This window comes from Phascolarctos cinereus, unplaced genomic scaffold (assembly GCF_003287225.1).
Source record: "Phascolarctos cinereus isolate Bilbo 61053 unplaced genomic scaffold, phaCin_HiC Scaffold_4;HRSCAF=312, whole genome shotgun sequence".
Taxonomy (NCBI): Eukaryota; Metazoa; Chordata; class Mammalia; order Diprotodontia; family Phascolarctidae; genus Phascolarctos; species Phascolarctos cinereus.
In genome coordinates, this window is record NW_027555847.1 from 8,124,894 (window position 1) to 8,142,204 (window position 17,311).

At 42.0% G+C, this 17,311-nt stretch overlaps 1 protein-coding gene across 2 annotated transcripts in view; it reads right to left on the reverse strand.

The window, feature by feature from the left end:
- SUGCT (succinyl-CoA:glutarate-CoA transferase) overlaps window positions 1–17,311 on the reverse strand; it is a 619,772-nt gene that overhangs the window by 348,844 nt on the left and 253,617 nt on the right. For both annotated transcript variants that reach the window (XM_020964410.2, XM_020964409.2), the window contains one exon: window positions 3,230–3,332. In XM_020964410.2, coding sequence (XP_020820069.1) covers window positions 3,230–3,332 — 103 coding nt within the window. The remainder of the gene's footprint in view (window positions 1–3,229; window positions 3,333–17,311) is intronic.

Consider the following 17,311-nt stretch of genomic DNA (forward strand, 5'->3'; position numbering starts at 1 on the left):
TGGATTCAGATACTACCTCTGACACTATTTCTGCCACTCAGTTTTCTGAGCCAGAAATGGACTCCAGGGTCCCTCCAACCTACGAGGGAGGGGGAGACAGGAGAGGTGATCAGGACATCCCTCATTCAACTGATTTTCCTCAGCCCTGGTGATGCCAGCAAATTAAAGCAAGTGTAAAGTACTTCCTCATACCTATCGTATTGGCTGATAGGACAGAAAAGGAAAATGACAAATGATGTGGGGAAAAAATGAGATACTAATGCACTGTTGGTGGAGTTGTGAACTGATCCAACCATTCTTTAGAGCAATTTGGAACTATGCTCAAAGGGCTATAAAACCATGCCTACCCTTTGACCTAGCAATACCACTACTGGGTCTGTATCCAAAAAAGAGATTAAAAAACAAAGGGGAAAAGGACCTATATGTGTGGAAATGTTTCTAGCATTTCTTTTCTGATAGCAGGGAGTTGAAAATTGGGAGGATGCCCATCAATTGGGGAACGGCTGAACAAATTGTACTATGTGGTTGTGATAGAATACTATTTCTTATAAGAAATGATGAGCAGGATGCTTTCAGAAAAAACTGGAAAGACTTACATGAGCTGATGCAAAGCGAAATGTACTGTGTACAAAGTAACAGCAATATTGTAAGATCATCAGCTGTGAATGACTTAGCTATTCTCAGCAATTCAATGATCCAAGACAACTCTGAAGGACTCGTGCTGAAAAATGCTATCCATCCTCAAACAAAGAACTGATGGTGTCTGAATGCAGATTGAAGCAGACTTTTCTTTATTTATTTTTCTTGAGTTTTTTTTTTTGGTCTGTTTTCTTTCACAACATGACTAGCATGGAAATGTTTTGCATGACTATACATGTATAATCTATATCGAATTGCTTACCTTCTCAATGAAGGGGATGGGGAGGGGGAAGGGAGAGAATTTGGAACTCAAAGTTTTAAAAATGAATGTTAAAAATTGTTTTTACATGTAATTGGGGAAAAATAAAATACTAAATAAAATTTCCAAAAAGAGAAATCTAATGGGTAAGAGAGTGCTGAGTGACCACATTAATGATTAGGAATTATCCTTTTTGGCTATTGGTTAATTGGGTTTTTACCTCATTAGGTTTCCTGGAATCTTAGAACATGGAGACAACTGAAAGGCTTCATCTCTTATGCAGAATTCCTATTTTGAAGAAGTGTGTGGGAGGATCAGAGAAAGCACCCAGTCCTCCATCACTTCGGTCATGGAAGTCGCTGAGCTCTTTATTTCCACTAACACCACATGGTTGTGGCAGGGTGGGCCATGGTTCGGGGGAGTTGTTTTATCACGATTGTTTTCATTAAGCTACTACAGTAAAGACCCTTGCTTTGAGCTAATTCAATCAATCAATAAGCATTTACTGAATACCTATTATATGCCAGAATGAGCTGAATAATAAAAGCAAATGCTCCAATGGGATCTAGTGAGCTATCATTTTAGAAATTCAGACACCCCCTAATCTAAATCTCACAAGAGCAGATTTCAAAGACCTTCATAATCTGGCCCCTTCCTAGCTTTCCAGTCTTTCTATCTACCTTCTTAACAGTTTTCCAGGCTACTTTCTTCCCCTCCACACACTGACCATGCAGTGACACCAGCCTCTTTGCTGTTCCTCACCCAGGACACTCTTCTGACCATCTTCTGATTCAGTCCATGTTCCCTGGCTCTTCCTCATGCCTAGAAAGTTCTCCTTCATCTCCTCTGCCTCCTGGCCTCCCTGGCTTCCCCAGAGACTTAGCTTACATGCCACCTCTCAGGAGGCCTTTCGTGGTCCCACCACTGTGACTCTGAGCAGAGTGCCTGGCCTGGCACATACATAATCAATGTTTATCGATTGGCTGGTGGATTGATTGATGTCATTAACTTCTCAGTGCCCCTGGCAACTGCATCATTTGGACAGAAGTTGCTCTTTTGCATCAGAAAGTTAATGACCAGACCAAGGCAAAAATAGAAACAGTACTTTGGTCACTGTTCTCTTCATCAGCATGGCATCTCTGATAACTGTGAGCAAAATAGGAAATACCAGTAAAAATATATATATATATATATATATATATATATATATATAAAAGTATATGTATATGTATATGTATATGTATATGTATATGTATATGTATATGTATATGTATATGTATATGTATATGTATATGTATATGTATATGTATATGTATATGTATATGTAAACAAACTGACTTGTGGAGAACTGTTGAAAACCAAAGCATGGACCCTGAGAAAGTCAAGAAGTGGGGAAACAGATCCCACCTCCAGAGCTGGGAATGAATAAAATACTTGCGGCCAATCCAAGAAGAGTGCAGCCAGCACAGACCAACAAAACCTCTCCAGCAGGTTCACCCCATCATTATGAGTTCATTTAAAGAAAATCCACAGTCACATAACAGAAGTCAAACGGACCACACCAGCACCACCCCCCGACAATGGAAAACGACATCATGTTAGAACAATCCATCCTAAAAGTTGGACCAGAGGATTTAGAAGAGCCAGGAATGACTGCAAGGCTACATTACCACGCCACAAAGGACTCCACAGTTTATAAGGGAAAACACTAGTGAGTTATTGCAAAACGGAGAATGTACCTTGAGTGACACACTCAAACAGTTTGGACTTGAGGTTGAGAAATCTTGTCTCTTTCTTCCTGGGAGCCAATAATCAATGGAAAACTCATTCCTGTGCAGTCAAAGCACTCGTCTTGAATGACAGAGATCAATCAATGCCCCTCATTAGCTTTCTGACCATAAAATTAATTTCAGCTTACCGTCCACGCTTTACAACATTCACACGATGTTATGATCGTTGGCAGCACGCGGCTCAGCTAGCGTTCACAAATTCCTAGCACTAAGCCATGACACTGCAAACAACTGAAAGAATTTTGAGCGTGAGGGGAAGAAAAAGCCAAGTGTCTGAATCACCACCTACTGTCCACTGCTACCAAGAAAGACACTAAGCTGAGTGTACGAGGCCTCTGATGGGACAGGGGAAATTCCCAATGTACTCTCACTGATTCCAAGCCATGGATTGCCTTGCAATGCATGACCGGGTTATCGGCATCAGCAAATTCAGAGGCCATGACATATTTATGTTTTAATTTTAAGAGGAAAAAACAAGGAAAAATTATTGTTCTCTCAACAGCACATTTCAGATTGTATCCAAAGGCATGATGCCGCAAACCTGAGGCTCGGCGAACACTTCACTCATGCTGTTGATCGGCCCATATGGGATCCCACTGCCTTCGAAGAGATGGAGCCAGGTGCTGGTCATTTCCTCTGCAAACCTAAGAACAAACAAGAAATGAAGGAATGTGTTTCTCAGTTCCCTGGACCAGGTGCTGGGCATAGACATAAAAACAAAAGAAACAGTCCCTGCCCTCAAGGAGCTTACATTCTGCTAGGGAGAGCATGAATTCACAGAGGAGTAACAACAGTAAAAACAGCTCACTCTTGCATAAGCTTAAAACCACTTAGACACAATTACCTCATTGGATCCACATAACTACCCCACAGGGTAGCTACTATTATTATTATTCCCATTTTAGAGATAAGGAAACTAAGAGGTCATTTCACCAGGGCATGAGAGGAGGAATCAAGTCCAGATATTCCTAACTCCAAACCCGATACTTTATCCACTACCCCCATTGCTTCCTCTCCAATTAATTTGTCAAAATTTACAGAAAAAGCAACAACAAACAGCAGGAAGGTATTAATGAATCATCAGGCTTTTGATAATAACTTTACCCTTAACAGGAGATGGCCCAGAAATGTGAGAACACTGAGCAGCAAAGGTGGGGGGATGCTGTCAAAAGGGATGATGAAGAGGCAGAAAGGGAGAAGGGCATCTCAAAAATGAAAAAAGACAAATTTCCTTTAAATTAGGCCCGTCAGGGAAATGTTGGGGTCAAAGCTTAGGAAGGAAATGTTTCCCAACCAATTTTTAATTTATCTCTTTATCTGTGATTGATGCAACCCAAAACAATTAGCAATAACAATAAAATATGAATAAAATGAAATAAAAATAAGGTAAAATGAATGAATAAGTGGTTTCCTACTAATCCTTAATTACACTTTTTAAAAAATCTTTTATTTAAATTTTTTCTTCTTGTTCTCCAAAAACAAAAGGATATTGTGTGTACAGACTGTAAGCCATTGTTTTATTATTTAATTCCATGCAGCTCTGTTTGAAAGCATGGTTATTTTTTCCTTCCACAACATTTAAAGCATATCAGAATTAACAAGCCCAAGCCTGCTGATCTGAGAGGAGCCTCTGCAATCGCTGGACATCGTGCTCAGCCTCTCTAAGCTATGCTAGTTCTGGGTGCATAACTATCAGGGAGGACTCAGGGTGCTCACTGTAACCAGAGGTCAACACAGAGTTCTGTCTCCTCAGACCATGGATCTCACGCTCAGGCTCAGAGCGCAGGGTTTTGTCTCCACTGCCGCATCCTAACAAGAGCATTAACTCAGAGCTTCTAAGGAAATATGTGGAACGCAAAAGCTGAGGTTCCTAACTGAGGAAAGACACGAAAACTGTTGGGGACAAGAAGACTAAAGCCGAGATCTGCCAAAGACCTACGCACCTACGCTACGAGGAAAAGGCTCAGCCCACACAAAGAGAAAATCAAGGAAGAGCCGATGCCAAGAGTCAAGGCACGAGGGTAACAGATGAGAGAGGAAGGCTGGAGAGAAGGCCAAACCACTCAATCCCTATTTTGCTTCTGTTTTCTCCACGAAGGAGACCAATTTTCAGACTAGAACAGGGAGAACATAACCGTACAACAAGAAACTCAAACAAATACAAAAGAACAAACATTAAGAAATCTCTATCTGTCTTGAGCCCCAATGGACAACATTCCAGGGACCCACTGAGAACATTTTGTCATGTTAGCTCTGTGTTGGTGAGCTTTAGAAATCATGGGGAGTGGGAGACGCCAGCCGTTTTTGAAAAGAAGATGACAATAGGTTCCCCCAACCTACTGGCTGGTAAAGTTCAATTCCTGGACAAAAAAAAAATCTAGAAAAACATCATCAAAAGGATGGTTTCTGAGTACTTGGAAAGAGATACTGTGATCATTGATCAAGAGGAGGAATAAGGCAGTGGGGTAGGCAATGGAAAGAGGACGGGACTTGAAGTCAGAAGATCTGGGTTCAAATCACTGCACTCTCTGTATGAACTTGGGCAATCCTCATTTTCCTTATCTATAAAATGTGAGGGTTGAATTAAATCCCAGAAAGTCAGAATCACAGCAAACTTGAAAAGGATCCCAGTGGTTACCTAGTCAAACTCATACCAGAAAAAAAAAATCCTTCTACAGCATACTTGACATGTGGTCTTCCAGCCCTCAGGCTTCCAGGAAGGGGATACCCTACTACCCCTCACAGCAGCCCATTTCACCTCTGGACGGCGCTAATTATTATCAAGGCATTCCTTAAATCAAGTCCACATCTTCTCTACAATCTTCCCCTACCTGGCCTGCCATTACTCTTCATTCTGCCCTCTGGGGCTCAATAAGACAAGTCTAAGCTCACTAACACCCCACAGCTCCTTCAAATATGTAAACACATTAATCATATCTCCCCTGACTCTCCTCTTTTTCAGGCTACATCTCTCCAGTTTCTTCAACCAGCTGTGATATGCCATGATTCAAGGCCCTTCACTAACTGGGTACCTCATATGGTTATTCTATAGCTCACCACTGTCCTTACTAAAATGTCACAACTGGAACCCCACACTATTGTCAGGTGTGCTCTGACCTCTTTATTCCTGGACGCTTTGCTTCTCTTGATGAACTTAAAATGACACTTACTTTGGCAGCCCATATCACACTGCAGACTCAAACTATCCCTGAGTAGAATTCAATCCAATAAGCCAATTTTGTTTGTTTAAGACAAACCTCTAGCTGACCATGCGTCCTTTATCTTGTACTTGGGAAGTTGATTTTTTGGAGCCAAGTGTAACACTTTATATGCATCCCTACTGAATTGCGTCTCATTGAATTCAGCCCACTGTTCTAGTTGAGGCTACAACTAGCCCAGTGTTCTAATCATGGTTTATTTGGATCTTGAATCTGTCATGCAGTAGGATATTGATTCTTCTCAACCTTGTATCAACTGTAAATTGGGTATGCATGTCATCTAATGTTTAGTCCAGTTCAATGACAAAATTTTTTAATAGCACAGGACAAGTCAAGTTCCCTGGAACATTCCACTGGATGCCTCCCTCCACATGGATACCGAACCATTCAGGTCCTCTTTAGATCTATTCATTCAACCAGTTTTATATCCACTGGATACCTGAGGAAAGTTGCTTAAAAGGGCTGGTAAAGATGCTGACAGAAAGGATAATTAAGGAGGGAAGTTCCTGGAGAAAGGAAGAAATAAAATCAAGAGTACAAGAAGAAGGCTTAACCTCAGCAATGGGAAAGTCCATGTCAAAGATGGACAAAATGAAAGATGACAAAGAAGGTATCTTAGGTGTGAAATGGGGGAGAATTCAACAACCATTTTTCAGCACATACTATAGTCTCAACATTTTTTTTTCATTTTGATTTATCATTAAAACAAAAGGCAAGGCTTTCTGCTGAGAGGGAGGGCATAGGAGATGGTGACCAAGCTTTGAAGAGGGAAGGGGAAAGGTTTGGAATGAAATATGGTAGAGAGTCCGCAAATGAAGAAGATAAAGATTACCGTGTAGCATAGAGGGCCCACTTGATGTCAGACAACTCAACAATATGTGAACCCAAATCAAATTAGGACCATTTCAGTATTTTCATCAGGAATGTTCAGTATCATGTAAATGGAAATTGACAAGGAAGATGGTGGGGGTATCCTGAGGCTGAGATTTGACAAGATGTGACTAGCAAAAGGACATGAAAGCTTATGATTTTATGGTAGCTGGTGATGAGTTGGGTTGAGTGATTTGGAGTTCAAAAGACCTGAGTTCAAATGCATCCTCAGATTCCTACTAATTTTGTGACCCTGGACAAGTCACTTGACCTCTGTTTGCCTCAGTTTCCTCAACTCTAAAATGAGGATAATAGCAGCACCAACTTAACAAGGTTGTTGTGAGGATCAAATGAGGTAATATTTGTAAAGTTCTTCAAACAATGCCTGCCACACAGTAGGTGCTATATAACTGCATCTCTCTCTCTCTCTCTCTCTCTCTCTCTCTCTCTCTCTCTCTCTCTCTCTCTCTCTCTCTCTCTCTCTCTCTCTCCTGTACTGGTTTACTATAGGTTCATAACTGTGAATGGAGAGAAGTGATACCACAGTAGGTGATAAAACAGTGGGAGAGTTTGTAGGAGAGAAGGAGAAAGGCAAGAGGTCCCTTCTAGATCTGAATTTTATTGTCCTACCAGCCTAACCTCGTGTTTATGCTGGAAAGGATTACTAGACTGGGATACCACAGCCATGGTATCCCAACATACAAGATGAAGAGTCAGAGTCTAAATTCTACTGCATTGGGCGGACTTGGAATTTGGTGGACACAGGACCCGAACAGATGCAGTTAATATCAATATTACATGAGAAGAAGGTCTCTAGCAGAGGGCTGTGCCCACAGGTGTGTGCATCCAGTCATTCTTTGTTCAGCATTTGTATCAACAACTTGAAGGTCTGGATGGCATGTTTAGAAACCATGAAGGTGGGAGGAGAGTTGATATGTTAGAAAACAGAAGTGGTATCTAAAAAGACTTTGACAGCCTGGAACAATGGGCCAAACCACAAAACATAAAATTTAACAGAAATAAAAGTAAAGTCCAACAGCGGGGTTTATCAATAGTTCAATAAGTATTCACTAAACACCTACTGTGTACCAGGCACTGTGGGATAGAAAGACAAAAGCAGAATTACTCATCCCTTTAAGGAAATCATGCTTTGTCGAAGGAGACAAAATGAATACTAGATAATTTAGGAAAATCCTAGTAGCAGTATTTGTTTCAGCTGAACTGTTTAAGAAACTACAGGTTTTAAGAGGTGGAGGTTGGGAAGGAATGTATGGGGGCAACCAGTGCAAAGGCAAGCAGAAGGAAGATGGAGTGGCAGCTGTGAAGAACATCTAGAAGGCTGGTTTGGCTGGACCAAAGAGTGTGCAAAAAGCCTAGAGCATGAAGTGAGATCCAGGTTGTAGAGAGTTTAAAATGCCAAAAAGGGGAGTAAAATGACTGATCAGAGGTAACAAAGGCTATCAAAGTTTATCCCCCGGAGGACAGCTGTGTCAGAACCATGCTTTAGGAAAATCACTTGGGTGCTGTGTGGAGATTGGCTCTAAGAGGGGGAATATGGGGAATGGCTGGGAAAAATAAAACAGAACTTTTAGGGGACCACACAATCCATATGAATCAATAATGTGGCCTAGAAGTCAAAAGAGGTAACAGGATCTTAGGCAGGAAGAATAGAGGCCTCCTAGGGAACTGAACATAGAAGGTTATTTTACTGCTGATGCAGGGCAGAATACTGCCATCTAAGTGAAGTTTAGTGATGAAAAGGGCAAAAAAGTACATTTGTGAAAATAAAAGTGTATACATCAACTGTTAAAGAATATAAAATATTGCTTCTATTCTGGATGGACTGAAAAGAATAAGGAAAAAAATTTGGTTTAATAAAAACTTCTAAAATATGTGTATAAACAATCAGCTTTCAGAAGCAGGTTTAGAAAGAAAATGTACTGTGGCATAAATATAAGGACATAAATCACCTTGTGAAAGATGTAAGATGGTGCTTTGTATATAAACAGATTGATGGATTTAAAGGACTGAGAAAGTACTTTAATTCATTAAAAACTGAGGGGCAGGGAATAAGTAAGAAGAAATCACTTTAAGAGAAAAAGTGAGATAGAGGAGCATATTGGGAACTTTAAAAGACATTGCCAAGTTCCTGTAAACATGTGCCCACTCTCTCTTCTTATACTAAGTGCATTGGTGAGAATGTGACCCAGGTTTCTATGAATTGTGATATATTTATTATATTTCTTATTGTTATTATATTAATTATTGTATATATTATATATTTATATATTATATATTATGATATATATTCTAAGATTGTGATATATTCATTTATATGCTTAGTATATGGGTACCTGTGATATTTTTTTTTTGCCTTATTGCTAAGTAAATGGATATGTTTAAAATCTACAAGTATTATTGTAAATGGCTCATTTATATAAATGGAAGTACATCAGGGGAAAGGAAATTACTATCTAGGGTGGTAGGTAGAGGGAATGTGTTCCCTCCTCAACAAGGTTACCCCTAAGACCCTGAGATAATTGAGCGGTTGTTCTCTGGAGAGCACGTTAGAGAGAGAGAGAGATCAGAACAGTCCAGAGAGTAAACAAGAGTCCATACAGTCAGGTGAGAAGTGTGAGCTCAGCCCCTAGTTTGAGCACACTATATGTAACCTATGTTCCATTATATTTCTCAATGATCAGGCCGTATCCCAAGAACCCTATGCAATCTTGGGTGCCACATTTTAAGAATCACATGGACAAGCTTAATGTGTATCCAAGGAGGAAAATGAGGAAAGCAAAGGGCCTTAAAATCGCACTAGGTAAAAAGTGACATAGACTAGCTGTGTGATTATGAAAAAGTCACTAAAGCTTTCCGTGCCCACAGGCAACTGCTTAAGATTGAGTTTCAGGTGGGCAAGCCCCCTAGCCCTTCAGCGTCCCTGCCCATTCTCTAAGAGTTTAAGTTTGAGATGAGGTGCTGAACTTCACAGGTGCAGACTCCTTGTTCACCCTCCCCCCCAAAAGAAAACAGTCTGAGAAAGTTCCTCTGCATCAGCCTGAGAAAACTGTGAAAGAACGCATCCCTTCCCAATGGTGAAAATTACAGACACCGTGTCATGTCAGTGGAACACCGGCTGCTTGTCAGTTCTTCAGATGCATATTTTATTTATAGTGACTGTTAAAGTCATCTCCTAGCCAAGGCATACAAAGGGCTCCCTACTTTTAAAAAGGAGACTGTAGACACAAAGCAGCTGAAAGATGTGCACTGAGAGAATGAACAGGATCCTCTGAACCTGGAGTTTTTTCAAGCAGCATGTCAGCTACTCTTGTCTACAAAGAGGACACTTTCAGGGCAAGACGGATTCATTTTCAAGAGGAGCTCATTTCTCATCACTGGACTTACACGAGTGTCCCTGTGGGCTCTAGGCAGCAAAGAGATATGAATATCCATGTGGCCCCCAGACCAAGGGGCAAACAGTCCATTAGACCACGTGGAGTTGGAACTGAACCACTCCTCACGAAAGCCTTATTCCATGCCATAGAAAACAAAGGCTGTGATTGGAAATAAGAAAAAAATTAAAAAGCAAAATGCCTCCCCCACACTGATGTTAGAAGCTGGGTTTACGGGCCCACATGTGTGCACGTTGGGAGGGCTTTGCTCCTAGATGCCATCAACTCCATCAGCTATGTATGAAGAATCCTGGCATTCCACCGGTCTCCATGGAGACATCCATCATTTGGTCTTGAAACTGGATCTCTTGATCTACAGCTGATGAGGAATCATTTCCTTTATCTCTGCTAAAAAGCAGTTTCCATTAATCAAAAAAATTCTGCTAAAAAAAATTAAAAGGTCATTTCTAAGCCACCAATGAAAATGAAATCTTGAGGTTAAGATGAAAAAGCAATACTAGGACTCACCTTAGAGCTACGTAGATGGGGTGCCCTCTGGGAGCCCTGGAAACTATGAGGTGTCCTAATTAACTGTGGCTAACTTAGACCCTTTGTACATATGTCCAGTGGAATAAGAAAATGCATTTATTAAGCTTTTATATGTGTCAAGCAATGTGCCAAAAGCTGGAGATACAAACCGGAAAGTAAAGACAGCCTCAAATAATAACAATGAGGAGGAGGAAGATGATGATGATAATGAGCATTTATGTAGCACCTATTGTGTACCAGGCACTGTGCTAAGTACTTTTCAGATATCTCATTTGATCCTCACACCTCTGAGACACAGCTGCTATTGTTATCCCCCTTTTACAATTGAAGAAACTAAGCAAATAGAGGTTAAATAACTTGCTCCTGGTCACGCAGGTAGGACATGTGGGGTCACATTTGAACTAGGTCTTCCTGACTCCAGGTCCATCACTCTATCCACTGTACCACCTAGCTGCCCAGAGTTACTGTGCCTCCCTATATTCACTGGGAAAGGTTCAGCATCTGAGTAAGAAGAAGGTAGCCACAAAGGATTAGGCACAACCAGAACCCCAAAAGAAAAATCTGGGAGGAAAACCCTGGGGGCAAAAAAAGTTTTTTCTCCCGTTATATTTGAGCAAAGGCATGAAAGCTGTAAGGTGTCAACAACTCTCTGTCATGAGTTATTCTGGTGAAGTATTTTGGTATTTCCATGGTCTTGTCTACACAGCTTCCATTTCCCATCAATGCAGGTCACAGCTCCTCAGTGCCCTCTCTTTTGCTGTGATCCATCTAGACTCCTCTAGACTCCATAGAAGAGTCCTCCAATGTGCTAGAGCCATTTTCTAGGTTTTCCCAGGGGTGATGGATTTCTTTTGGCCATGGTAATTATCAAAAGCCACCTACTAAGATGGGCAGCTAGATGGCACAATGGATAGAGTGCAGGGGCTAGGGTCAGGAGGACTTATCCTCCTGAGTTCAAATCTCACCTCAGACACCTGCTAACTGTGTGACTCTGGGTAAGTCACTTCACCCCCCCCTTGCCTCAGTTCCCTCATCTGTAAAATGGACTGGAGAGAAAATGGCAAACCACCCCAGCATCTTTGCCAAGAAAATCTCAAATAGGGTCACAAAGGGTAGGACACAACTGAAATAACTGGACAACAACCTACTAAGATGTAGAGGACTTATTACTTGCATTGTTGGAGGACGCTCCCCCCCACTGAAAAAATTACAGAAACTGCAGATTCTTAAGGCACTACAGTAAGTATCATATAGAAAATAAAGCTTTGTCTTTTTACTGATTAATACCATGTAAGATCCATAAGTTACGTACTTAACAGCTTTAGACTTTAATAAGCCATTTACATGATTCCTACAGGTACCCTTTCTATATGCAAATACATTTCAGTAATGATTGATAATTTTTTCAATCATGAATTGAATTTTGCTAATTTATTCCACCTGACCATGGTTACCATTTTGCTAGATATCTACCTTACTTTTCAATCTTCCCAACCTGCAGCAGATGGTTCTTTCTTAGCACTGTATAGGGGATGAGATGGATTAATTAACTACCTAACTTCAAGTACTCATTACCATAAAAATGAGAGGTGATTAACAGGAAAGAAGGAGAGCTTCTCCCTCCAGTGTGAGACATCAATCAATTCTTGGAAATTAAATCCTTGCAGAAATCACAAACTTTTTTCTAACTAAATTGTGCCCTGTGTTATTACCACTGATTCTAGCTTCTTGAGCTCCCACTTGAACATTCAGCGGTGAGGCCAGAAGAACTCTCATGCGGAATGCATGATCCATTGACATGGTGTGTCTACCAATCCACAAGGGGCGGAAATAGACCGCTCACCAAAAAAAGGCAAAGAAAGATCCATGGCTGACTTACCTGCTCCTAAAACGTAGACTCTGTTCTGTCAGAGGAATGCAGCAGAGAAATAAATGCAGAGTAAAGATTACGAGCTTTGTAAATTTAGGCAAATCCACTTGACATGTCAGCTTCAGTTTCCTTCCTCCAAGGTAGTGGGGAAAGCCCTAAGTTTAGAGTCAAAGGACTTGAATTTGAATATTACCTTCAAAGCAAATGACAACCTCTATGGACTTCAGTTTCCTTACCTGTAAAAGTGGGGGACTGGACAGAATAAGTCAGTCTGCCAATAAGCATTTATCTAAGACCTACTATGTGCTGGGCACTCTGCTAATTCCAGGAATACAAAGAAAGGGAAAAAAACCTCAGTCTCTGCCCTCAAGGAGCTTCCAGTCTAATGGGAGAGGCAACATGCAAAGAACAATGAATAAGACACAGACAGAATCAGCAGAGGGAAGGCGGTAGTATTGAAGGGAGCTTTGGAAAGGCTTCTTGCAGGAGGTGGGATGTGAATCGAGACTTCAAAGAGTCTTAGGGAAACTAGGAGGTAGAGAAGGTAGAGATGAGGAGGAAGGGAGAGAGACAAAGAGATGGAGAGAGAGATAGAGACAGAGACGGAACAGAGAGAGCTGGTGAAACAGCCAGTGGAAAGTCACAAAGGCAAGAGATGCAGGATCACGTAGGAGGAACAGCAAAGAGCCTAGTGTCACTGGAGGAGAGTAAGGTACAAGAAGACGGCAAAGGTAGGAAGAAGCCAGATTCTAAAGGAATTTGAACAACAAACAGATGACTTTATATTTTATCCTGGAGGTAATAGGGAGCCACTGGAGTTTATTGAAGGGAAGGAAGGGAGGAAGGGAGGGAGGGAGGGAGGGAGGAAGGGAGGGAGGAAGGGAGGGAGGAAGGGAGGAAGGGAGGAAGGGAGGAAACAAGTATTCATTAAGCAGCAGTGCCAGTGCCTACTATGCTAAGTGCCTTATAAATATTACTCCAGTTGATCTTTATAACAGCCCCAGGTGGTAGGTGCTCTTATTATCCCTATTTTATAGTTGAGAAAACCGTGGAAAACAGAAGTTAAGGAACTTGCACATGGTCACACAGCCAGTAAATTTCTGTGGCTGGATTTGAACTCAGGTCTTTCAGACTCCAAGTCCAACAGTCTATCTATCTGCCAAGTAGCTGCCAAGTAAAAAGGTAAAGAGAGAGAAAGAGAAGAAGGAACAGCACAGAGCCCTGGCAGGTGTTACCTGGATAAAGATTAAGCAAGAGATACTGAGAAGGTGCAGTCAGAGAGGTAGGAGGAGGGGCAGCTAGGTGGTGCAACAGATAGAGCACCAGCCCTGGACTCAGGAGGACCTGAGTTCAAATCCAGCCTCAGACACATAACACTTACTAGCTGTGTGACTCTGGGCAAGTCACTTAACCCCAATTGCCTCACTAAAAAACAAAAAAACAGAAACAAAAAAAAAACCAGAGGAGAACCAGGCCCAAGTGGTGTCTCAGAAACCTAGAGAATTTCAAGAGGAGAGTGACCAAGAGTGTCCAAGGCTGCAGAGAGGTCAAGGAGAATGAGGGTTGAGAAAAGGCCATTGGACTTGGCAAAGAGAGAACCATTTGCATTGAATGATGAGGTCAGAAGAATTCAAGAATTAAGGAACGGAAGTGGAGGCACCCATTGTAGCTGACCTGCAATGTAGAATAACCTCCAAGTATCCTTTCAGCTCTCAATCTAAGACTCTATTAACCACTTAATCTTGTAAAAATGATGTTATTTTGAAAACATTTTTGACACAAGCTCGTTTTGGACATGAGTTGAGAGATCCACCTCACACATGGAAAGACAATTTCCTGGGGCACTCACAAGGTTCCTTTTAACCCTTAAACTGCCACTCAGGCTGGTCCTTAGGATGAGATTCTAAGTGTCTCCAACGACAGTCAGGACTCTTGGGGAAGAGCTGGATACTGGCTCTTGGAACTCACTTGCATCTTCCACAGAAACAATGCTCACGGTGTTGGCCAGATTTCCAGGCTGGTTCCTCATCAGCTAGTTAGCCCATAATGCAGTTGAAACGCTCACTGCACAGATGCAATGAAAACCTACAGAAAACATCCGGTTGCAATGCTCACAATTAGACCAGAAACATCATGAAATTGAATAAGAAATAATTTGTTTCTTAAATTTCTCTCAAATGTGAGTGCTTGAGGGAAAGTAGCTTGAGAGGGGGGCAAGGAAATTGGAGGAGACTTTTGTGGAAACTCAGAAGGGGACTTCTGGGCACTTCTGAGGTTTCTTGGTTCATGGCAGAGGCTCTGGGTATGTATCTAATTTCACTTTGCAACATATGGCTTTTCTTTTCCATTATCCAGGCTTCTTGAAGCGCTGCTCTTAGGCTCATCAGCCACGGTTAGGATTGACCTGGGGCTCCCAAATAGAACAAAGAGAGAGGAAGAGAGCCTTCTGAGGTAGCTTGACTAGAGTGGAAAAGAGAGGGGAAGAAGGTAAAAGGGAGTATGTGTATATGTGTTTGTGAAAGATTACTGACTCAGAGGTGGAAGGGCACTCAGAGGTCACTGAGTCCAGCTCTTCCATTTCACAGATGAGGAAACTGAGGCCCAATGCTACATTGGTAGTGATGGCAAAGGCAGAATTTTAACAGCATCTCTGACTGCAAAGCCACCAAAGCTCATTCCTGGAAAATAGTTAAATGAGATATGAAATGTAAAAGACAGGGGAGAAAAGAGTTGTGGACAGGGAAAGGGAGAAGAAAGAAGAGACTGAGTCAGACTGCCCGCTTGCTCAAAATGAGATGCTTGTTAAAAACAGCATCTGTTCCTTCGAGGTGAAGTACCTCCCTCAGCACTGGGCTCCTAACAGCATGAAGGTCATCAGGAGAAGTGAGTGAGTGGAGGAGCTTCTCTCCAAAGTTACCAAAGAGCTCTGAAATGCCAAACTTAATGGTCTTTTCTCAAGGCTCAGCCTTTCTGATCCCTGATAACCTTTGACCCTATTGATCACCTTCTCTTGAGGTTTTCATGATATTGCTCTTTCCTGGTTCTCCTCCTGACTGTCTGACTGCACCTTCTCAGTCTCCTTTGTTGAACCTTCACCCAGGTCATTCCCACCAACCATAGGCTTCCCCCAAGGATCTCCCTGGGACTTTACTCTCTTACCCCTCTACTCTTTCACTTGGTGACTTCATCACCTTTGTAGGTTCAATAATTATCTCTTTGCAAACAATTCCCACATTAATGTTCTTCTTGTTGTCTCTGTCCTTCATTTTCAAAGAGGACCAGTGACATCATGGGGTGAAGTCTTGACTTGCTTGTGAATGGGATGTAAGTGAGAAAGAGCTGCACAAAGTTACCAGCCTCACTCTCTCTTCTGGAGTCACCAAAGTCCAGTGGTAGGACAAAGGTCAAGATGACTGGCGATGGCCTGCTTTGCAGTGAATGATCTTGGCATCTTTTTTATATGACCAAGCTCACCGCACCTGCTTCAGCCACCTTCATGGCATTGGAATTGTTCTCATCTACCCAGTTCACCAGAGGAAGTCTTCATGTGCTTGGGGTAGACACTCCCTAACTTACCAATGGGTTTCAGACCTGTAAGTTACCCTCAACTTGCTTTAGCCCCTCTGCTGAGACAGTTTTACTGGGGTGTGGCTGCCACACATGCTATAGCTTCTTGGAGCTACAGGTGACCCCAGATCAACATACCCAGCCTAAACTTTCCTGGGCTCTAGTCTCCCATCATTAGCTACTTCTTAGACATCTCAAACTGGGCATCTCATTGGCATCTTCAACTCAACATGTCTAAAACAGAACTCATTATCTTTTCCCCAGACTCTCCCCTCTTATCAATTTCCCTATTATTATCAAGGCACCACCATCCCACCAGTCACCCAGGCCCACTTTGACATCATCCTCTACTCACACACTCACTCCACAAATCCAATCCAATTGGGATGTCATTTTTACCTTCACAACAGTTTTCATATATATATATATATATATATATATATGTATATATATATATATATATATATGTATGTATATATATATATATATATGTATGTATATATATATATATATAATTTCCTTTTTTTCAAATCACAGCACTAACCACCCTACTACAGACCCTATTGAATATTGCAATACCTTCTACCTTCTCTCAGTCCCAACTCCATCCTTTCTCTCATCCATCCAACCTCAGCTGCCACAATGATGTCCCCAAAGCACAGGTGTGACCATGTCACCTCCCTACTCAATAAATTTAAGTTGTTCCCATTACCTCCAGGATGAAATATAAAATCCTCTGGCTTCTAAGGCCCTTCCCAACCTGGCTCCTTCCTACCTGTCCAGTCTTCTTACACTTTAAGTCACACCAGGGTCACTGCCTTCATGGCTTCTTTCAAAACTTAGCTCAAAGCTCACCTTCTTTAGGTCTTCCCCAGGCCCACTCCCACCCCTCAGGCACACCCTGATAGCAGGGCTTTCTGTCTGAGAGTAGCCTCCATTAACAATAGCTCTATCTTGTAGGGACATAGTATGGCTATCTGCACCACCACCACCACCCCGCTACCCCGTTCAAATGGGAGCTCCTTGAGGGCAGGATGGCTGCCTCTTTGTATCACCAGCACTCAGCACTGTGCCTAGCACAGTTGAGACTTAACAAGTGCCCATCTGGCTGAGTGGAGATCAGGTGGGTGGGCAATGGGCCCCACACATGCAGAGGG